General features: G+C 38.4%; 1 protein-coding gene across 1 annotated transcript; it reads left to right on the forward strand.

Moving 5' to 3' along the window:
- The first annotated feature begins 2,635 nt into the window (after nucleotides 1-2,635).
- LOC122167190 (PR domain zinc finger protein 5-like) lies at nucleotides 2,636-22,503 on the forward strand. The gene is made up of 4 exons (XM_042831624.1): nucleotides 2,636-2,811; nucleotides 8,104-8,187; nucleotides 20,420-20,542; nucleotides 22,235-22,503. Exons 1-4 carry the CDS (start codon nucleotides 2,719-2,721, stop codon nucleotides 22,253-22,255), a joined length of 321 nt encoding a protein of 106 aa, XP_042687558.1. The 5' UTR covers nucleotides 2,636-2,718; the 3' UTR covers nucleotides 22,256-22,503.
- The last annotated feature ends 659 nt before the right edge of the window (nucleotides 22,504-23,162 follow it).

Consider the following 23,162-nt stretch of genomic DNA (forward strand, 5'->3'; position numbering starts at 1 on the left):
GAAGAGATCAATGCAGATCACAGTACATAGGCTGTTGGTAAGAGGCTATGGGAACTGGACACAAAAGCATAGTTCTCAGTCTCAGAAAATGGCCTTAACAACGGACTGACACAAATGTTTTCCATGCTTGTTTGTTAGTGCCTTAACTCAGAATGATATCTGATTGTTCTGCACTTTCTCTTATTTGGTGGTTGCTTGTATATGTGGACGGGGCCTCGGAGGCATCCCAGCCTGACTGCTACTGACTGATGGTTCATGAGACTGAGACAGCGAAGTTAATTCTGTCACTGTAGTTATACAACATGGTATGAATGCTTCATGCCTTCAAACTGCTTCCAGTTATCCCAGCAAAACCTACTGTACACGTAGCTTTTGTGGAAGTGTTCTTTTATTTGTTCAATTGGTCATTTTGGAGATGACTTTGCTGTGCCAGCAAGAAAATTCCTTTCTCTGGTGTATTCAGAATTCTCAGTCGAATAGTGTTCATGGCAGAGGACAACAGCAGGCTATATGCACCCACGTTACATATGCATCAAATACAAAACAATAACTCAAAAACATAATGCTCCACTCTTACTGCTGATTAATGATGAACAAGCATGCATCATGATATGAGCCTTTCATCATTCTTGTCTAATCTGAGTCATTTGGAGTTTTGAGATCTCACCCTCCTTGCAGTTGCATATAGGACAAAATAGAAGAGCTGTAACACATCTCTGCATGAATTACAGTGTTACCTTTATGTTCAACAAGGCTGACTTTATCCCTTGCAACGTCCTTTCTATGAACCATTAAGGGTAATATCAACAGCAGATGAAACTTTATATATATGGATGACTAATTAAACTCTGAAATCTGTAATGGTGCCAGGGCAGTTGTGAATATCCAATTCACATGATAACATGCATAGTGCTACAAAAGGAGAGATTGTTTCGGCATCAGTTTTGTGCAAAAGCTTCTTTCTTATTTTTCTTAAACTGAAGGAGGTGCAACCAGCTGTACTTCATGCTAGAATAATAATGGATGGAGTTTATAAATGAAAGCAACTATGCCTGCTTCTGGAGCTTAAAAGCAAAAGATGTAAGCACATAGCAAGTTATATTGCAGTATTTCTATAAAGTTATTTTAAGGTGAAATATGGAGTATCACTAAGTCTTTTTTTTTTTTTAATTTTTTTTTTCTTTTTTTTTGGTGGAGAAAAATACTGAGGACTTCCTAAAGTGAAAATTACTTTTAAAATATTCATAGACCTTGGAAAATGTCAGAAAATTATGCTAATATTTTAATTTTATATGAACTAAGACAGATTGGCCTCAATTCCATAAAGTGTTATAGTCTAGGAAGATGTTCGGTTACGGATGTTGCTTTGACACTGGATCTTAATTAAAAGATAAGTTTTTTGCTGTTATTCTTAACGCTGAAACTGTAGGCCTGGACAACTTGTTTCCTCTCTGTTCAATGTAATTGTTTTCAAGGTATTACAGTTCTTATTTACATATATACCTTTTAAAAATTAATTGTTTAGTTAATCAAATCTAGGTTTTAAAGCTGCATGCCCAATTATTCTTTTCATTCCCAAAGTCATTCTTGCAACAATGTTTTTTGACTCTCAGGACATTTTTCATACCAGTACAAGATTTTTTTCTTTACTTTTTTGAGAATTAGAAACTTTGAATACTGAACTTCTACTACTTATCCATTTGTTAATGTCTCTGGAAGAATACCAAGCAGAGGACCACCATGCACCAGGGGTGTGCTTTTGAGTACTGAAGCATCTTTAACTGTTTATAAATGTACCTTTTTTTTTTTCTTTTTCTTCTGATGTTTTCCCTGTGCTTGCCACACAAGCCTTTGTACTTGCTTCTAACTGCATAATCAGATGCAAACAAATCCCTGTTCAAATACAGCAGTCTCTACTTCAACTTATTGTATGAGCACGGCAATGTGTATGATGTGGACAGAAATCCCAACTGAAATTAATCAGCTTTCTAGAAAAAAAAAAAAAATCAGTGCTGGGCATTGTGGCTTTTTGAAAAGGAAGCACTCTGGTGAGATCAGAGCAAACAACTGAAGTGCAACAACTTTTTCCCTGTTCAAACTAGATTGTGCGTAGCGCTGGTCAGCACACAATACCCCTGCTGGATATGTCACCAGATATTGGAAAGTTTGCTTTCTCAACAGAAAACAATGTTACTTTTGGGTTCCTTTAGGGTTGCTAAATTTCTGGTATTCTTTGAAAACTATCTGTCTAAGTGAAGAATTACATGATTTCTAAAGTCTGCATTCCTAAGCTAAGGCGAGAGGTGGTGAGGGTAAACCCGAGTGATATTGAACAAATGTAGTGCTTGCAGAAAGTACTTCGTAGCAAGGAAGATCTTTGGGCCCTAGGCCCAGAGAGAATACTTCTGACCTGCTCAGAACAGCCGAGCCCCGACCCAGAAGGCTGCACCAGTCGCTGCGGAAGCGGAGCCAGCCCCTCGACGGCGCGAATCCCTCGAATGGTTCTCAACGACCGCTGCCCCGCCGGGCGCGCGCGCCCCCTGCCGGCGCCCCGCCGCCTCTGCCAGGTCGTGGCGGGTAGGCTCCTCCCTCCTCCTCCTCGGGAGCGGGACGAGCCCCGCACCCAGCCCCTCTTCCTGCCCCCTCCCCCGGTGCAATGGAAGTCCCCGGGAATCCTCCTCCTCCCCGCTAACAGGCGGCGGCCCGGCCCGGTGCAAAATGCTGGGCATGTACGTGCCGGACAGGTTTGCCCTGAAGTCGTCCAAAGTGCAGGACGGGATGGGGCTCTACACGGCCCGCAAAGTGAAGAAGGTGGGTGACGGCCTGGGAGCGGCGGCGCGGCCCGGCGGGGAGCCGCTGCCACGTATCCCGGCAGAGCGGGGCGGCTCAGCCCTGTTCGCTCGGCGCTCGCCCCACTTCCGCCCGGCCAGGCTCCCTCTGCCCGGAGCCAGCCGGTGCCCAGCGGGGCGGCGTGCCTGGGCGGGAATGGGGAGCGGGATGGCCGGCCCGGCTACCTGCGGCGGCTGTGCTCTGCGGGCTGCTGCTTTCCCAGCTTGTCACGACTTTATTTCATGCTTCTGGGTTCGCCTAGTCCTCCCGGGACGGACGTGCCCGTCTGTCGTGCGCAGGCTCCTGCCTCATCCGAGTCGCTGCAGCCCGGCGGGCGAAGGGTTAATTCCTCACTACGGGGCCGCGTCCCCAGAACTGGGGAGGGTGTGATCCCCCTGACTGCAGCTACCCGAAATCCCTCCTGTCCCAAACAGGACGTGGCTCCTTGTGCTCAATGACTGAAGGGAAAACCTCTTAATCGTTTGGAGTCCCTATTAAAACTGCTCAGTTGACACGTTTGAACAACTTGTTTCAACCGCTAGAGGCATACCTGAAGTTGTGAACCCTGCATTTCTGTGCACTTCTACTTACTGTAAATGTCTTGCTTTACATCTTTGCCAGGTTTTGGTGCTGACTTGGTTGGGAGGACTGCCAGGTGTTGCAGTGTCCATTGGGCTTAAACACCGTAGGGTAGATGTGCCTCATCTCTGAGGCCTCCTTTAGGGATAAAAGGAGGAGAAGGGGATCGAGGTTTTTATCGGTTGGCTTAATGGCTTTTTTTTTTCCACTGACGGTCTGAACGCTCATATTAAACCTTTGGGAATTCACACATGAAGGAAAGTTGTAGACTGCTATCGCACATGCATCCCTGGACTCTGAAATGGAATGAACTCGAGAGTGAAAGTGACCAAAATTAATATCTGCGTGTCAGTATCTGCTGAAAGTCTGAATCCTCTTCCTTTATACTGTTCTAAATCAAGTCCTTAGATCTGCATGCTAGGAAAAATAGATCTTTTTTCTTGCTAGAACTGCTCCATATCGTTTCTGAATTGTTTTTTTTTCACAGGGCAGGTATATGCTGTCAGAGCTCTGCCTGCACAGCTGTGTCAGTGTGAGCTCCTTGTTCAGGACGTCCTAGCAAAACCCGCAAGTTGCCTGTGGGATGTGTACTGCATGTGAAAAGCAGAAAGGAAAGGCAGAGACGCTGACTGTAAGATCTTTCAGAGTTTTAGGAGCATGTTGCGAAGTGCTTATTGTGGATTTGGTTTTTGTTTGGCATTGAATCCTCTGTGCTTTTAGCACCAACAGATGTGGTATGCAAAGCCCTGGTCAGAGCTATGTGCCTGACTTTGCTTCTCAGCAAGATGAGGAATCAGCTTCTGAGTCGCCCTATGAAAACTGGGCGTTGTTTAGAACAAGAATTCCTAAAAATGGTTAAAGAACTAAGCACAATGTATGGCCTCAGCTGTTCAGAGAACAGTAGATGTATAAAAAGCACAAATAATACACTGGATATTACCAGGCTGTGTGTTACTTTTTTCCCATGGAAAAAAAATCACATCTGAAGTGCTTTCAACTTTCCCCCTGCCCAGTCATGAGTGAGGCAGCAGTACTATGCTTCATGGCTTTGATACAGAGTAGTTAACAGCTGTCAAACAAGTAATTAATTGGTAATTAATTCTTCAGAACTCTGAGACTGAGAGTAGTTGCTGAATATGACACTGATTGAAAAATAAAATCTGTGTTCTTGAGCTGTGCCCCAGCCTGGATAAAAGAAGGCTGTGTAGTGACCTTATTGCAGCTTTTCAGTGTCTAAAGGGAGCTTATAAGCAGGAAGGGAGTCAACTCTTTACAAGGGTAGATAATGGCAGGACAAGGGAAAGTGGTTTTAAGTTGAGGGAGGGAAGATTTAGGTTGGATGTCAGGGGGAAGTTCTTTACAGAGAGAGTGGTGAGGTGCTGGAACAGGCTGCCCAGAGAGGTTGTGGATGCCCCATCCCTGGAGGTGTTCAAGGCCAGACTGGATGGGGCCCTGGGCAGCCTGGTCTGGTATTAAATGTGGAGGTTGGTGGCCCTGCCTGTGGCGGGGAGGTCGGAGATTCATGATCCTTGAAGTCTCTTCCAACCTGGGCCATTCTGTAATTCTTTTATTTCCTATGAATAGGATGTAATACACAGCTGTATTTGAAAGTCAAACACACTTCAGATGATCTTATATCAGAAATTGCAGTAACAACTGTCCAAATGTTAAATACCCATGAAGAATACTCTGAATATTAAAGTGTTTGCAAAATTTTGGAAATGGTATGTTTTGAACTGCTGTTACCTATCATCTGCCTTTGTGCCTTCAGGCATTATGCTATGTTTCCAATTTTTTTTTTTTTTTTTTTTTTTTTCTGAGGGTGTAAAAGTGAAATATGTTTGTTTTGTGACCTTTATAAAAGCTGTCATTTTCTTGTAATTTTTTTTTTCTCCAGCATCTGGAGTTTGGCTGCAGCACCAGTATGATAAGACCCCTGGTATAATAATGAGAGCTATTGCATTTCTCAGTGTTCTGCTGAGATCGGAACAAGATTTGTCACGTTCTGAAAAGCAGCTTTTTTTGAATGATGTGCCTTTCATAACTTCAGACTGCTTTATTGATCTGTGAGGAAGTCTTACTATGTTTCTGATCTATATATTCAGTATGATAGCGTGCTTATTGGCTAGGACTAATTGATGTATTGGAAAAAAAAGATAATCTTTGAGGCTGAATTAATAATGGTGCTTATCCCCATGGGCCTTTGTGTTGTTAGATCCCAGGTTTTGTGTCTCTAATTTCTGCTTTCTGTCCAAGTTTGAGGAGCCGTAAAAAGCACTTGGAAGTTTGAATCATCTCCAGTTCACGTTACATTCTCTTTATATTAGAGGTGGGCATCTTGCCTTTTGCTTTCTCTATTGTTCTGAGCTTCCAGAAGGACTCAAACATATTGCAGTAAAGGTTTATTACCTTGGAGTAGTTGAGCTAGGAATGACATATGGTGTTTCATGTTTTCAGTCAGCACGCACTACTAAGCTGTTGCTGTGTTTCACCCCAGAGGCGATGCAGGGTTCAGTGATGGGTAAAATTAATCCTGTAGGTGCTTTATCTGGTAGCTAGGCATCTTTTCGGTTATGAGGATGAAAGTATTACTGAGGTGAGGGTTGTGGAAACTTCCAAAGTAGTTAAGGAATTAAGTCATCACTTTCTGCTCACTGAAGTGTTATTCTGCTGCTGAAGTGAGTCTGGGAGACTAGTTATTGAAAGTTCTGTATTCATTATGTGCTTAAATTATTTCTGTATTAAATTTATGGAGAATTTATCTTTTTCTTTCCATAGAAGAGAAGAGATTATAGTCAAACAATAGTTCTTTTCATCTTGATAATTGCTACAAGTAACCGGAGATTCTGCAGATGCAATTATGCCCTTCTTCAGAGCTCAGCAGTTGTAGTGAGCTATTTTCCTTTCTGCACTAAAACTACTTGATGCTTTGTAAAAATGTGGGAAAAGCAAGTTCAGTTTGGCATGAGGTATCTTCTCCACAAGGGCCTACCTTATCTTCACTGACCCTAGAAAGGACCATACAGCTCTACAACAGAATTACTCTGCTCTCATCTTGACTTCTTCCTTAACCTAAGAGAACAACACAGCAAATTGCCCCCCTTGTAACATCTGCATGGCCCCTGTTAGTGCTGTGCTTCTGGAGGGCATTCAGGAGAAGATGAGGACATTGGTGGCTGTGCACAGGTAATTGTACTGACCAAATTTCACCTTCATTGCAAATGGAGTGAAAGAAGAAGGGAATATTAGTTTGAACGTTAAATCCTAGGATTTGTAAGCTGACAGGAGAGGACCATTGACTTCTTATGATTAGCTGGAATGGAAAACAGAGGGAAGTGAAGGAGCTGAAGCCTCGCAGTGCCAATATTTGCTATCCCTGCTAATATTTGCTAACCCTGCCCATGTTTGCGTCCCCATTCATGATTTGGGCTCCAATTTTTCTCTGGTGCTTTTGTCTTTTTAGCTCCTTTATTTGCTGGTCTTTCTAATGATATCTTTGTTGAGCACATTTCAAACTATTGCTTCTGAGTTCTGTGTCGTTATTATTCAATGCCTATTTTGTTTTTTTTTGTTACCTCCTCAGATTTAATTTTTTATTTTTTTAATTTAGTTGGTTGTTTCTAGGAGGAATCATCCTGTAGGTCTTCCATGCCACTTCTTCATTGACACTGTACACACTGGCAAGGAAGGAAGAGGGCAAATGTGCAGCAGACTGTTCCTAGGATTGTGGAATGTGCCTGCGGGAGGATATTTTCAGAGAAGATTGATCCTTTTATTAGCCAAAATGTTGTGAAGATGAAACAAATTTGTTTCTGATTGTGTAGTTATAACTTGTAATGCCTTAAAGTATATTAGAGCCTTTCTATTTCAATACTGCCTAAAGGAAAGTAGTATTCTGCATTCCAGTTTGTATGGTTTATGATTGCAAATAAGAACAAGTGGAAAAAAAAACGTTAGACCTATATGAGCACTGGGTATAGAATTTACCCTGCTGCTGACATGACATCTAGAAAGGAAAAAAGAAAAAAACCAAAACACTGAACAACAAACCCTGAGACATTTGGAAGGACATATCAGTGGATGTTTTCACAGTATGTGTTAGCGCTAGCAGGTGTTAGAACATTTTAATTCTGTTTTTGAAGGCTTGAATTAATTCACAGAAGTGTGCATACTCCTACTTTTAAAAATAAATCCCTCTGTGTGTTCAAAACCTCAAAACTATTTAGTGATTTGATCTGTGGCACTTCAAAAAGTAGTGTTGCAAATAATTCTGCAAATAAATCTAATGAAAGCTTTGTGCTTACCAGATGTCAGATACTTTGCATTTAGTAGGATGTCTACTGCAAGGTGATTCCTGAGAATCCTAGAAGAAATCTGGCTTGTAAATATAACCCTTATTTAAAATCTGAAAAAATGCTATTTGCAAAATTGGAAATTAAGTGTGAAGAGGAAATATGGTTTCAGGAGATTCACCACTCTGTAAAAAGAGTGTGAATGAGCTTGAAGTTGAACTCACAGTGTTGTGCATGTTTCTGTCAGATAGTGGGTTTCCAAAGGAAAACTGCCCTTTTCCACTTGAAGCTAAAATTGAGACCTCTGCTGGAGCTTGGAAATTCACTGGCTATTTATTTTATTTTTGTGTGTGTGTGTGTCCATGTGTCCACTGATTCATTTTCTTTAATAATCATTTCTTAGGGTGAAAAATTTGGCCCCTTTGCAGGGGAGAAACGAATGCCTCAGGAACTGGATGAGAACACAGATTGCAGGCTCATGTGGGAGGTGAGTAGTCCACAGTGACATCATCACACTTAGCAAAAACTGCTCCCAGAATTAAGTTTTACTGTAACTTTTTTTTTTTTTTTGAAGTTAAGGCTTAAGGATACTGTAACTAGTCTTTGTACTTACTGCCAATGTTCATGGACTTTTTTTTTTGAGAATGAGAAATTGCTTCTTTTAAAGGATAAAGAAATGGCAAGTAGTAATTTCTTATCAGTGAAATGTGAAGATATGAAAGCATAACAGTGCTGTGAAAAATTGTTGAATAATGTGAAAGAAAATGAAAATGATTCAAGTCATTTGAATATGGGAAGGTGGTTTTCAGTTATGAGATACTGATGTATGCTTACCAACAGCTGCCAGCTCATATAGCACACTGTCTACTGTGATGCTTTTAGTAGCATTTAGTAATTCTATGATAATTGCAAGATAAATAGTATGATGAAAGTTTTCGTATTTACCAGCATTTATAATTCTTTGTATAGGTATGAGATCTTTAGCAAAATAAAAACCTGGTGCTATGCGCAAATGAAGGTACAGGGGTTTTCGGGGCTCTTCTAAACTTGTTTGAAGCACCTGCTTTTGTACTTCTGTTCCATCCTTATAATCTTTCTTTTCTGCTGTAGCTCTTTGAGCCTAATTTCACTCCCTCCTCCCCCCCCTTTTTAATTTTTTCTTTCCGGATGAGCACTTTGAACTGTAAGCACATTTAGTCCTCATTGATACCGGAAAAGATACTCATTTTCAAGGTTCTTGAAGCTTCTTGGTTTTCAGTGGTTAGGCATGGAAGAATGATGGTTATTTGGATGTTGTATGGTGTTGTATGGCATGGTGCAAAAACTTAGGCTTGACATCTGCCTTATCCATGCATTTATTGAAAAAAAAAAAAAAAAAAAAAAATCAACCCACATTACAGCAAACCAAACTTATTTATAAAAACCAATGAAAAAAAACCCAAACATTAAGATCATTGAGAACCTTGTAAGAGAGCACAGTGTTGTTACAGTCTTAGCAGAGCTATAAATAGATTCAATGCAGTAGAATGACATGTGAAAGAATACTAAGAGCTGAATGCACATTTTGTTAAACACAGTCTCAGCTTAAATCCAGTGATGGAGTGGCAAAAATATCCCTAGATGAGTATTAACTCACGTCTATGAATTCGTGTACCTTTGTTTATCTCTCTCTCTCTCTCTCTTTTTTTTTTTTTTTTTTTTTTTTTTACTTTAGGGACTTACCGAAAATATCTGTTCCCATAGAGGTGTGGGACAATTCATTCCCCCGATTCCTTTGGTTATGTATCAAGAGCAACTGTTCTTATCTTGTTTGTTCTCAGCTGAAAAAACAACAATAATACATGTGCTTTTATTACAGATGTTTGCTGAATATGTGTTAATAGGCCATGGCTTACTTGCCTTTTCATAATGTTTCTCCTGTTGATTTTAAATTAATAAAATATTTGAGCTAGAACAAGGTTTTTAGAAGGGATGGTAGGTGGATTATGGGAGCTTTCTAGCTCCTATAGGTTTTTAAGTTGGTTGGAAAGCCATATGAGTTTCCAGATGTCTCATTGCTGATGATTAAATGAGATTTATCTGTTTCTGTAAGTCAGAAAATAAAAGGGAAATACATGTATTTATTGATGACACTAATATGACCCCATTGACAGCAAACCAGAAAATAAGATTTTTATGAGCTGTTCTAAAACCGTTCCATAATATCTTGTTGTAACCTAGTTTTGAAAGCCTTGAAAAGATTCCTGCATACCAAATTTTATGACTTCCTGAATGTTTGAGCCTAAGTTGTTCATGTTTACTGAAGTTGATCTGAACACGAACTTTATATTATAATTTGAATCATGCTGGGAATAGTCTTAAGTTGAAAATTGAGACCAGGAATGCAGAAAGTAAAAAGTAAAACAGTCCAAGTAAATGGTTATTCCAGAGACTGTGGGAGGCTGTCATAGCAACCAGCCAAGTTTGTGTGTAGTCAGCTGTACCAAATATATTAAAAATAATTAAGTTGATGACTATTGGATGAAGGAACTTTAAGGCCTGAACTCGTGGTCCGACTGCATTAAAAAAAAATATACTTTCAGAGAGGGCACCTTAAGAAAGAAAGCTAAATAGTAGAATCTTTTCAAAGCTCAAGTAAAAATGAACCTTAAAGGAGCATTTAAAAGCTGGTCTTATGAGGAGTGGCTGAAGGAGCTGGGAATGTTCAGTCTGGAGAAGAGGAGGCTTGGAGGAGACCTTATTGCTCTCTGTAACTATCTGAAGGGAGGTTGCAGTGAGCTGGGGGTCGGCCTCTTCTCTCATGTAACTGATGATAGGACTAGAGGAATGGCTTCAAGCTGCGCCAGAGGAGATTTAGGCTGGACGTTAGGAAATACTACTTCTCTCAAAGAGTAGTCAAGCACTGGAATGGGCTGCCCAGGGAGGTGGTGGAATCACCAGCCCTGGAGGTGTTCAAGGAACGTTTGGATTTTGTGTTGAGGGACATGGTTTAGTGAGAACTATTGGTGATAGGTGGATGGTTGGGCTGGATGATCTTGAAGGTCTTTTCCAACCTTGTTTATTCTGTGATTCTGTGATTTTTTTTTTTCTTAGTATGTGATTTTTGAGTTCTTCAACATTGTGAAATGATTTTCTGTAAGGAAGTTTACTGCATGCATTTCTAGTGGTGTAGAATAGTGGTCTCTGACGTGACCTATCTTGAGCAAGCTCTTTCTCCAAGACCAGCATTGTGAGTTGGCATCTTTAAGACATCATGCTGAGATGGAATTCATGAATCATAGAATCTTTTTAGTTGGAAGGGACCTTCAAAGGTCATCTTGCCCAACCCCTCTGCAGGGACACCTGCAGATACATCAGCTTGCCCCATCCAGCCTGAATTGTGTGTGTTATGTTTTTCTTTGGTCTTTGGGAAAACATGGAACCTGAAGGAATTGATTGAGTCAAATGATTTTAAAAACTGTTCTAAAAACAGTAAGATTTGTGTTTAAATAAAATGCAGCATAGTGCTACTTGTCTGCCCCTGAGCTGTTCATGCAAAAGGCTCCAGAAGATTGGGGTGGGATTGAGGGATCATACATGGTGTTACTGCTATCTTTGTAAATAGTTACTTGCTGAAATATTTTATTTACAAGTTGATGGACAAATGAAAACCATTTGATGCTGCAGTAACCATTTAGTTAGGAATAATAAAAAAGACCAGAAAATGATTGGATGACTTTGTGCTTTTTCTTTCTTGCTGTTGATAAGCCACCTTCCAACTGTGCTTCAGCCCCTGTGCAACTATATCTGAATGGAATTGCATGTTGTACTAGTTAGAAGTGTAGCTAGTTACAACTGATGATTTGTGAGTTTTGTGAGATTTCTTAGCATCCCACTAGCGCCTTGATTAAGTACTTCTTTGTTGGTCTTTATTAGTGTAACTGACAGAGCAATTTAAAATTATGTGCATTTGCTTGAAGATAAAGTTCTCTGGGGCAAGAACAGAATAATCTTTAGGTATTAAATTTCATGGAGGTTTTTATCTCTGGAGGATCAAATATCCTTTTTAATATTTATTGTTCCCTTCAGGATGGAAAGGGAGGATATCTACTCCGTTTATTTTGTTTACTATTCGTAACTGAGAAAGTGGTATTCTTTTCAAAACTGTTGGATTGTGACGAACATAACTTTTTGGTTTGGTAAATGTTAAAACAGGAAAGACTGGAAAGACCTAGTCCTTCTTCAGATACTCTGACATTCTGAGGAGGAATGTTCAGGTTAGGGGTGGCACTTAACACATCCTGTAACACTGAGTGATACACATCTCACATTTGGTTATTGTGTATCTGCCAAGATGGTTGCCTTCATTGGTACATCCAATCCAAGAGCAGAAAAATGCTAGCAAAAAGATTTTCCAGGGAAGGTAATACTTATGTTTATTTATATTAAAATGTGAAATGAAGGTATGTTTCTGCTACTTCCAACTGCAGTGACAGTTAACAACTTTTCAGTTAACAACAACAAAATCCACCAGACTACTATGAAGGTAGCATAAAGCCTTCTATTAACTGCAACTAGCTTTTGGTTGAAGCTTTAATATTTGCTGTTTGAGGTATGAGAAATCGAGTGATTGAAACTAATGACATTGCTTTTTTCTTCCGTATCTTGGTAGTAGAGTGTGGTTCTGGCATACGAAAGCTTTTACATATAGGGCATTAAGTTGAATTTGCTCAAAATTTCATGGCAAAGTAAATAATAATTTGAAGATTTCTGAATTTACTCTCAAGGTTAATGTTGTATTGGAAATCTAGTTCCTAGCAATATGGTCTTTATTTTTTTCCAGTGTGAAGACTAGCTTCCTGGTAAATATTTTTAAAGTTGTTTGCTTTTAGTACTTTTTGGGGGATCTTGAAAGTAAGTTAATTTAAGACAACTTCTGCCAAACAAAAGTAGGACATGGATGTTAGGATTTCCAGAGATATTTCCCTTCTATCAGTTGTGATTTTGTGTCATAGATTCTTGGTATTAGTGAATTAATACCAATTGAGACAGATGGGTATCTAAAAATAGTCATTAATATTTTTACTAGTTTGTTTATGTAGCTAGATTTCATAAATGACCTATTTTAAACCTTACTTTAGTCATCTTTATCATTGTTAAGTGTGTGACTTTGAAGTCTTTATAGTGATTTTTGAAACAAGCCCATTGTAGGACCTTAATGGTCAAAATAGGACCTTAATGATCTTTTTGTGATGAGAAGCTCTGAAAGTGTCTGAGAATGTTAGGATCACTGCTTCAGTTAAGAGATGTCTTCAACTTCTTAGAAAGTCCATTTTGATAGTTTGAGGTGCTAGCACTCAGATTTGAATTCATAATAGAAGGTCAGACCAAAATTGCTTCAGGAGACTTGGATATCTTCACAGCAAGCGTGAAGCTCAACCCTTTTGAAAGTCTAAGAATGAAAACTTGTGAACCATTCTGTCTTTGTCAAAAGTCAAATAATGTCATGAACCAGCAGGAGATTCATTAGTATGAAAAAAACGTTGCTCTGTGTTTTGGTTGGAGGAAAATGTGTATCACCTATGAGCCAATATTTCTTCATCACACCACAGCAGCTGCTGTGTTAAGTTTCTCTTTCAATTATTACTTCAATACTTTCAATAGTGACATTAAAATGTGAGTTTCTATTCCGTGAAGTAGGTCTGAAACTCAGGATGCAGAAGCGTTGCAACTAGCTGTTTCACACCATTAACAATAAAAATAATGTTTTCATTAACAAAAAAAAAAAAAAAAAAAAAAAAAAAATAAAACATAAAACAAAACTTGAGTGAACAAAATTCCTTTTTTTTTTTTTTTTTTTTTTTTTTTTAATTTATAAACATTTAGAAAATGGTTTCCCAGAAAGCAGGTAACATGTTAACTGCCTTCAGCAAGGATGACCATCTGCTTATTTTCAATGAAGTTTTTTTCCTTCTTTTCTTGACAGATGTGCATAATATGGTGCAATTGCACTCACGAACATTTCTACGTAGCACATGTAACACCTTGAATGCATTTTGAAAGTCTGTAGATAATTCCAGTGCATCATGAAATACTGGCAGATGAGTGATGGTGTGGATGGGCACTACGAGCATCTTAGGCATTACTGAGATGTTTGTAGGGTTTCATCTGGTAGCTTATACAATTTTTGTTCCCCCTAATACTTTTATAGTGATACAATATTTGCTATTGCAGTATAGTCTGGTGCTATCCTGGTTGATCTTGAGGTAAACCCACCTGTATGGTGGCAGTGAATGTCAGATATTTCATCTTACTGTAAAGATATTTGACTGAACTGACATCTTATGTGTTAATTGTCAAGGGGACAATTCTCAAATACATCCTATTTAGGTGTTTTGTTGGGTGCTTTTGTAATGTGAATGCAGTTTAGATGTTGAATTGTAGTGGTGACCAAATATTAAGGGTGTTGTAGTAAAACAGATATCTTGCCATGAATTGAGGCATGAAATTTGAACCTTGTTCTGGATTCATGCCACTTTGCCTATACTTAAATTTGAAGGGAATTGCTACTTAATTATTTGGCCTGTGAAACTAAGGATGATTGCATGTCTGTTAACATTACTCCCTGGTAGTAAATGGAAGCTCCAACTTATCTTCATTGGCTACAGAAATCTCAGGAATCTTGACCAAGATTGTCAAAAGGGCCTTAGAATTAAATGGATCCTAGAATAGGGTGGTCTACTGAACTACAGCAGACATGATCAACCTTTTTGGATTTATACCTCTTCATTTAGAGGAATGAAAGATAAGGTCCTGTTTCTATATAAAAATGAAACAACCAAGAAACAAACAAACAAAAGACCACAGAACAATGTGCCATCATCTATTTGTGTCCAGGCTTTTCAGTTCTATTTCTAGCTCTTTTAACAGCTTTCGCATGTTGATCATCAGCATATTATGTACTTCTAGGTCTTTGTCAACCTATGAAGATGGCTAAATTCTCTATTATTTAGAAGCTGTGTAATGTAGACAGGTGGCAGGTTCAAATATAACAATATTAAAATAGGAATATGTTCACAAGCATTAAAAAATTGATCCTACTTAAGAAAAATTTCAGGGAACCTCAGTGTTGTAAAAATCTTGTGCCTCTTCTCTAAATGTTTGATAGCCATTAAGAAAGAAACACTATAATCATTCAGATTTCTGGGGAAAATGCAGCTATTTGCTTGCAGATTATTTAAGAAAAGACTCCTTAAAACATTTTCTGCTTTAGTTTGTAATATACAAAAGTGTTTTTCACTTCCTTCCCCAGTAAGGTATCCTTTGTTTTCCAACAGTTTCCTACAATAAATATTTGTGGTAGGGAAGTAGCCCTGAAGATTCTTGGAGTGGTTCAGTGATGGGAAAGGAGATTGGGAGCAGACTGGAATTCTGTGGCAGAATGATTTCTGTTTAGTTCTTCAGGTCTCATGAGCAGTAAGTGGTAAGGATATGCGTCTGAATACTTGTAAAAGAGGGTTAACAGATATAAACAAGGCCAAGAAATCTTAGCTTATTTATAATGGAGAGTTGGCTTGTTGTGTTCTGGAAAATTAATTGCTGAGTCTTTATTCTGTGGTAGTAGAGAGAGAAATTGCAGTATCTTTAAGTTTCTTGTGGAGCACATAAGCAGCTTGACAGTCTTTTTTCTCTTGCTGTTACAGCTTGCATAACTGCCAGAATTGTGGTGATAAACTGAAGCTATTATCATGCATGCTTTTCAGTGCTGCTGATGGGGAATGCAGAAAGAAATTTCCAGTCACTATGGCTAGCAGAATTTTGTGGTCCATTAGAGCAATGACTGTCTTAGTGACAGCCATTTTTGATCCTGTCTCCTTCTAAGTATGAAAAAGTATGAGCCAAGTGAAAGTGTTTTATTTTTTATTTGTTTGTCTGATTTCACTAGTCTGATTTTCTTGTTTGGTGGTTGTGTCACAAAGCAAAAGGCTGGCTGAGGACTCAAGTGAGCTGCTGTTGGAGAGTGCGTCCTTTGGGACATACTCCAATTGTCATTGCAATTCATTAATAGTTCAGTATGGATAATATTTAAGTACACTTACTTTCAACTGAATATATTATAGAGTCTAACTATTTATTTTTTTTAACCACCATGATTAGTTTGTACTGCCTTTTAGTTTGAAGAGTATACTTGCAAAGCAGGAGCTAGTCTGTTTGTTGGATTTTAAAAAATAAATAGATAAAGTTTGATATTCTCTGCTGTGGTGCTCAAAGACCATTTACACATTTTAAAACACACACTTGTCCGTCTAATTGGTGAGGAAAGGAATGGTAAATATCACCAATCCAGTCTGTGTTAAGTATGATGTTTTGACTGTGTTTCTCTATTTTTTTTTCCCTTCCTCACCTTTGTGCGTTTAATGCAATATTATTTCTTTATGAGGTGGAAAAAAAGCTATAGAAAATATAGCATGTTTTTGAAGAATTTATTGTATTCTTTTATCAATAGTTTCCTTCTGTGTTAAGTCTTTTTGTATTTGGCATCTCTTCATGGATTGGCAGAGATGACTACATATTGCTGCTGTGAATATAAGTCATTGCTACATAGTTTAAGAATCAAGCTAATGCAGGAGAATGGATGAAAAGCTAGTTGTGTAACGTATGCTTTTCATAATAGGATCTTGATTGTTTTTCTAATCCCAAGATCTGATGGAAACCTTTATAGGACATGCATGGTGGGCCTCCCTAATGCAGTCTTTAGTAGCTGTAGTTAAGTCATAGAGCCATTAGCTTGACTTCAATTGCTCACAGATGTTCATCTTCACTGTTAACCAGGCCAAGTGAAGTTTTGCTCTGTGGGTGTTTCGAAGAGGGTGATTATTACAATATAATTGGTGCAATACTTCTGTGAGGAAGGGGGTGGGAACTTTTCAAAAGGTAAATACACCATTTACATGTATTTTTGTGTAAAGTTGGGACTCACTTTTATGGTTTGCAGTTATTCTGCCCAAATTACTGGTGAACCCAACAGTTCCAGCAAGGAGCGGATATTATTTCCTAGTGGAATAATCAGCAAATTGCAGAATAGCTAAGCCAGGAAAGGACCTCTGGAGGTTATCTGGTCCAACTCCCTTTTTCTGGCAGATCCACTTAGAGCCAGTTTTCTAGGACTGTGTCTAGACAACTCTTGACTAGTTCCAAGAATGATGATCCAGCAGCCTCTCTAGAGAAGGTGTTCTACCACTTAGTGTTAAATAATATTGTTTCCAGGTGTGTTTAAGTCTGTAGATTTGACACTTTTGGCTTTGCTTAATCTGTGCATTTGAAGTTGAATAACTTTTAAAATTTAAAATTTTGGCACCTTTTCATGATATGTGCTTCTTAAGATACGTCTTCCTTTAAAACAACAGTAATACATTTCAAAGACTTATATTTGTTTGCAGAGCCACAGTAGGTTTCTTGTATTAATATGAGAACAACATGCTGTCATCAGCAATTATGATAATTAAATACAGTTCTTTTTTCTAACGATATCTTAAAAGTGTAGGTAACTTAAGCAGACATACTGAAGACATATTGCATCTGTAAAAAACAAATACAGCAAGAATGTGAACAATTTAAATACAAAGCCATGATGACAATCTAATTTTGATCTTGCATAGCTGAAATCCCTAGCTCTTAGGAAATACTTACTCTGGAAACTTCTTGTTGATGGATGAAAATATGTTCCTCATATAAATAAATCATATGGAATTTTTGTAGTTCCTGTGACCTTTCTTCATGGCTTTCTGTCTTCTGTTTCAGAGAGATTCAAGTGATACACTATTTAAAAGAAAACAAGGAAGCCATTTTTAAATGTCATAAATGGAGCTGTATTATTTCAGCAGTATTTCTTTGTGTTTTAAGAGCAAAGAATCACTTGATTAAAATTAGGTCTCTCTTTCTATTCCTAGTTTTGACAATGCAAACTAGTATTTTGTCGCAATCATAGAAATTCTGTGGGTCTGCGATGATATGCAAAAGCTCCTGATGTGGAGATTGTGTCTTAAGTAATTCTTTCTTTAAAACATTTGCTAACAGAAATATCTGATAATTTGTTAGATTTGGTGTTACAATTATTAGTAAATATTATTTGAAGACATTGGTTCTACTACTGCTGATGCTCTGGAGTGGGAACAGTGCAATGACTCATTCATCTGTTAAAGCTGTTGTGCTTACATGTGCCTTCAGTTCTACAGCGCTACTTTTTAAAGTTGATTCTTCACTTAGTGAACAAAATCTGAGCGTGTTTGTTTGCCATACCAAATAATTTATGCCCCTTCACCTATGTAGTATGTCAGTTTGTTGTTACTGAAATCGTTATTTCAGGCCAGCATATAATCATAGAATGCTTTGGTTTAGAAGGAGCCTTAAAGATCATCTAGTTGCAATCCTTATGCTGTTGATTGCCACCCATTAGATCGGGCTACCCAGGGCTCCATCCAACCTGGCTTTGAACACCTCCAGACATCCACAGATTCTCTGGGTCTCACCACCATCATCGTGAAGGATTTATTTCTAATATCTAATCTAAATCAACCATCTTTTAGTGTTAAGCTTTTAACCCTTGTCCTGTTGCTACACTCTGCAAAAAGAGTTTCTAGCTTTCCTGTAGGCCCCCCTTAGGTACCAGACGGCTGGTACAAGGTGTTCTTGGAGCTCTCTCTTCTCTGACTGAAAAAATTAAGACTGACTGATAATCACTGGGGCTACATATTTATATTTCTCTTGAATAGGTGTGTATGAAAGATGTTCAGCTGAATTGTAACATAGGGTATGCGAAATGCTTAAATGCATTTGTACTGTTCTGAAGATAGTTTTTCTGATGTGTGTAAGGAAAAAAAAAAACATCTGAAAAAACACTGTGGGAGTCTTAGGAGGGAAGTTCACATCACAAAATACAGTTTTGAAAAAATATGAGTTTCTGTGATATTTAGTATTTATGTGGTACAATTACATTAGCAGTAGTGCTGACAATACTGAAATGGTATTTTCTGGATTTGGAATTACACACAAGCACGGGGGTTGGAAAGGACTTCAATAGATATTGAATTCAATCCCCGTGCTGAAGAAGGTACTGCACAGTAAGTTGCATAGATAAGTATCCAGATGGGTCTTGAATATCTCCATAGAAGGAGATTCTACAATCTCTCTGGGCAATCTGTTCCAGTGCTCCATTGCTCTTCTTATTGTGAAAAGTTCTTCCACATGTTACTACAGAACTTCCTATGTTCAATTTTAGGCCATTGTTCCTTGTCATATTGCTATGCACCACTGAGAAGAGCTTGGCCTCATCCATTTGCCTCCCATCTCTCTTTAGATAATTATGAATATTTCTCAGCTCCCCTCCCAGTCTTCTTTTTCCCTAGCAGAACAGACCTCATAGGAGAGATACTCCAGGCCACTTATCATCCTTGTGGCCCTCTGCTGGACTTCTTCTTGGAGATCCCTTTTCTTTTTGAATTGAGGAGCCCAGAACTGGACACAGTACTCCAGATGTGGCCTCACCAGGGCAGAAGAAAGGGGGAGGATCGCTTCCCTCAACCTACTGGCTCCGCTCTTCTTAACTCACTATTGGCCTTCTTGGGTACAAGGCTACACTTCTGGCTTAAGGCCAACCCGTTGACCACCAGGACCCCAAGGCCTTTCTCCATGGAGCTCATCTCCAGCAGATTATTTCTTATCCATGAGGTTATTCCTTCCTAGGCTCAAGACTCTACACTTGCTCTTGTTAATTCTCATCTGGTTTTTCCCTGCCAACTCTCCTGTCCGTTCAAGTCTTGTTGAATGGTAGCACAACCTTCCATAGTGTCAGCAACTCCTCCCAGTTTTGTATCATCAGCAGACTTGCTGAGGGAGGACTCAGTCAACAACCTGGATGAAGGGATAAAAATGTTGAACAAGACCAGACCCAGAACCCCGCTGGGGAACACCGCTAGTTACAGGCCTCCAACCAGACTCTATGCTGCTGATAACAACTCTCTGAGCTCAGCCAGTCAGCCATTTCACAGTCCACCTCACTGTCCAGTTATCTATTCCACACTTATATATATATACTCTATATAACACTTATATATATATACTCTATATTTCATAACAAGGATGTTGTGGGAGATGATGTCAAATGCCTTGCTGAAGTCAAGGTACACAACATTCTTTGCTCTCTTCCCATCTACCTACCCAATGATGACGTCATAGATGGCTACCAGGTTGGTCAAGCATGATTTCCCCTTGTTGAATCTATGTTGACTCCTCCTAATAAGTTTCTTTTCTTTCAGTTGCTTGGAGGTGGCATCTGAAACAGGTTGCTCTGTCACTTTTCCAGGGATGCAGGTGATACTAACTGCCCTGTAGTTTCCCAAGTTCTCCTTCTTGCCCATTTTGAAGACTAGAGTGATGTTGGCTGTTCTCCAGTCTTCAGGCACCGATCCTGTTTGCCAAGATCTTTCAAAGATGATAGAAGGTGGCTCAGCAATCACTTCTGCCAATACACATACTCTTTCAGTACATGTGGGTGCATCCCATTGAGGCCCATGAGTTTCTTGTATGAGGAATAATTGTATTTGGTATAAAGAAGCATAAAGAGGAATACTTGTTTTATGCGAGATTCATTTGCTGAATACCAGCAAGCCTTAATATTTTGTATGTTAGTGTGTTTGGTAGATGTGCTAGATGTTAATTTTCCTTATTTTGAAATGTTTCAGGTTCGTGGCAGTAAAGGTGAAGTCCTTTATATCCTGGATGCAAGCAATCCACGCCATTCTAACTGGCTGCGTTTTGTCCATGAAGCTCCATCACAGGAACAAAAGAATCTGGCTGCAATCCAGGTAGATTTTGTACATTCCTACTATTTGCTTTCTAACTTGATCTCCTGTTCAATCGTTATCTTGTGCAGAAAAAAGATTTGAGAAACATAACTTTCCTTTTCTTATCTTTCCTTTTTGGAGGTGAACACTTGTGCTTAAATATGGTACCATAAATAAAAGATATAAAGACTGAAGGAGTTGTTAGTTAAAATCTGATATTCTTTGAAAGATTTATATTAATCCACTGAGATGAAAGTGCACTAAGTAAATTGTATGAGCTATTTCTCATTTATAGTAAAATGAACAGTTTACATTTAGGAAAAGTCATTTCCGGAGTAGTTCGTACACTTCTATAATGACAACCTAATTTTCTCACTACAGCCTTTCTCAGTCCCAATTAAGTTTTTGCCTGAATGCAGTTGTTTCTTCTCATGATGGAAATTAGAAACGCAACTATGTAGCTCTATAGCTGTCTAAATCAAGATTAGTGATTCAGAGATCTTTTGTGCTGAATTCAGGTATGGACTTAGATGTGAGAAAAGCAAAATCTTACCTTTGCTTTATAGTTAGTTTAAAACGTAATGCAGCTTTTGGCAAATTTGATAGCAAGCATGATGCTTAAATTATTCCAGTAGAAAACAGAGAATTCAAGAATCTAATTATCTGATAGGATGATCATGCAGTGCTTGAGGATAAGTTAATAAAAGCAGATCATTTTCTAGTCTTGGCAGCAGATCTGAATTTATCCAGCTTATTTTTTATTTTTATATTTCTCATTTGCAACGTTGTGTGGTAATGAGTTCCATTGTTTTAATTACATATTATGTGAAACATGCTTATGCTTTTCTTTTAGCAACTTTTTAATTTCACTTGATTTCTCTTCATCCATGTGTGACAGTGAATAGTCACTTTGTTCCTTATCCCGTGCCATCCCTGATTTTATAAAACACTATTATATCCTTTCCATTTTATTTGACAACTCTTTTCTCAAGCTGAAGAATCTTAATCTGTAAATTTTTGGAAGCATTTTGTGACTTTGCAGAATGATAACAAAGGCAGCCATATTTTTCTAGTTATAGCTATTGTCCTCTTAGAGATTATGAAGTAAACAAGCTCTTGGAGCTTTTTTTTTTTTGCACAGCTCAGTAAAATAATTTTCAATCCCCCGTAAGCAAAAATTACTATGCTGTTATTTTTTTTTTTTTCTCAAGACATATTCTTGCCAGAAAGCTGTTCCAAGTTAAAACAGCTTATACTCTAATGTAATCAAAATCTGCATGTGTATATGCATATAAATATATATATGCAAATTTATATATATATATATAAATTTATATATATATAACAAAGGAGCCTCAAAGACCATCCAATTCTAACCTCCTTACTGTGGACAGAGTTCCCACTGTCAAGGTAAGGCTTTCCAAGGCCCCATCCAATCTGTCTTGAATGCCTCCAGATATGGGGCATCCAAAGCTTCTCTGGGCAACTTGTTCTAATGGCTCCCCACCCTCTGAATAAAGAACATCTCCCTAACGTGCAATCTAAATCTTCCTTTTAGTTTAAAAACATTCCCCCTTGTTATATCACTATACGCCTGTGTAAAAATCAGTAAAAAGGAGAAACATTAGAAAAACAGTATAAATGTTTATCAGCATTTCTTAAAATTATAGTTCTGCTTTTTTGTCTTGAAATGATTTTTTTTTTTTTCTCCAGGATTTTCCAGCAGATCCCTGAGAAAATGATTAAAAAGAAGTTTATTCTGAAGCCAATCAGAAATATTTTTAGATACCTTTATTTGCTGAGAAACAAATGAAGTAAAACAAGAAAAATGTTTAATAATAATAATAATAAAAGATTAGTTAAGTTTCAGGATGTAGTTTTGTGAAAGGTGCACACTGATGGCACTCCAATTTTTGTGCTGAAGATCTGATGCTTCCTTGAATATCATGTTCTCTAGAGGGGCTCTTGTCTTGTTTGGTTTTTAAGCAAGCACTGTCCAGTGAGATTTCTGCTGCCGGTTCTTAGAGACTTCATATGTCCTTCCTCTTTTTTTTTCAGCAGTGAGCCTTTCTACGATTTCCTTTCTGCTGTTCTACTGCATCTCTTTTCCCTAGCAATTTGATTTGTTATCTGCCTTCACTTGATTTGCACCTCCTACTTTCTAAAGCTCTAGTTCTACTGAATGGCAGTCTGCAGTTTACATCTGCAGCTTTTTTTCATGGTGATCCTGTGTAAATGAAAATTCAAGGATGATCTCTCTAGAAACTAAAGGTATATCTACTGCTGTCTTTCAGACCACTTTGTTTCTCTCCAAGTAATAATCTTCACATATCTCTGGCATACCATTGCTAGCTGAAAATATCTGCAATTTTGCTTCTGATATTGTTTCTTTGTACTTTGTTATTGTTCCTGTTTTACTTTGCTACTGACAGCTTTATCATCAGTTTATCCTTTGGATCTGTATGCTTTAATCTTTGGATCAAACTTCTTTAGGTCTTTACGTCCAGGCTGCAGTTCAGTTTTGAGTAATGTTAAGGGTGTTCACTGTTCGCCCATTCAGCAAAACCTCTTGTCAGTAATTGACTGAGTGAGTGCTTTGCTATGATTTTCCATGATGTTTGTGGCAAGTCAATGGGTAATT

This window comes from Centrocercus urophasianus, unplaced genomic scaffold, assembly GCF_019232065.1.
Source record: "Centrocercus urophasianus isolate 14NV4802_14NV808 unplaced genomic scaffold, USGS_Curo_1.0 seq_1028, whole genome shotgun sequence".
Classification (NCBI taxonomy): Eukaryota; Metazoa; Chordata; class Aves; order Galliformes; family Phasianidae; genus Centrocercus; species Centrocercus urophasianus.

Coding starts and splice junctions, on each gene's coding strand:
- LOC122167190 (XM_042831624.1), top strand. CDS start 2,719: ATGCTGGGCATGTACGTGCCGGACAGGTTTGCCCTGAAGTCGTCCAAA. Junction 8,188..20,419: donor ATTGCAGGCTCATGTGGGAG/GTGAGTAGTCCA, acceptor GAAATGTTTCAG/GTTCGTGGCAGTAAAGGTGA. Junction 20,543..22,234: donor AGAATCTGGCTGCAATCCAG/GTAGATTTTGTA, acceptor TTTTTTCTCCAG/GATTTTCCAGCAGATCCCTG.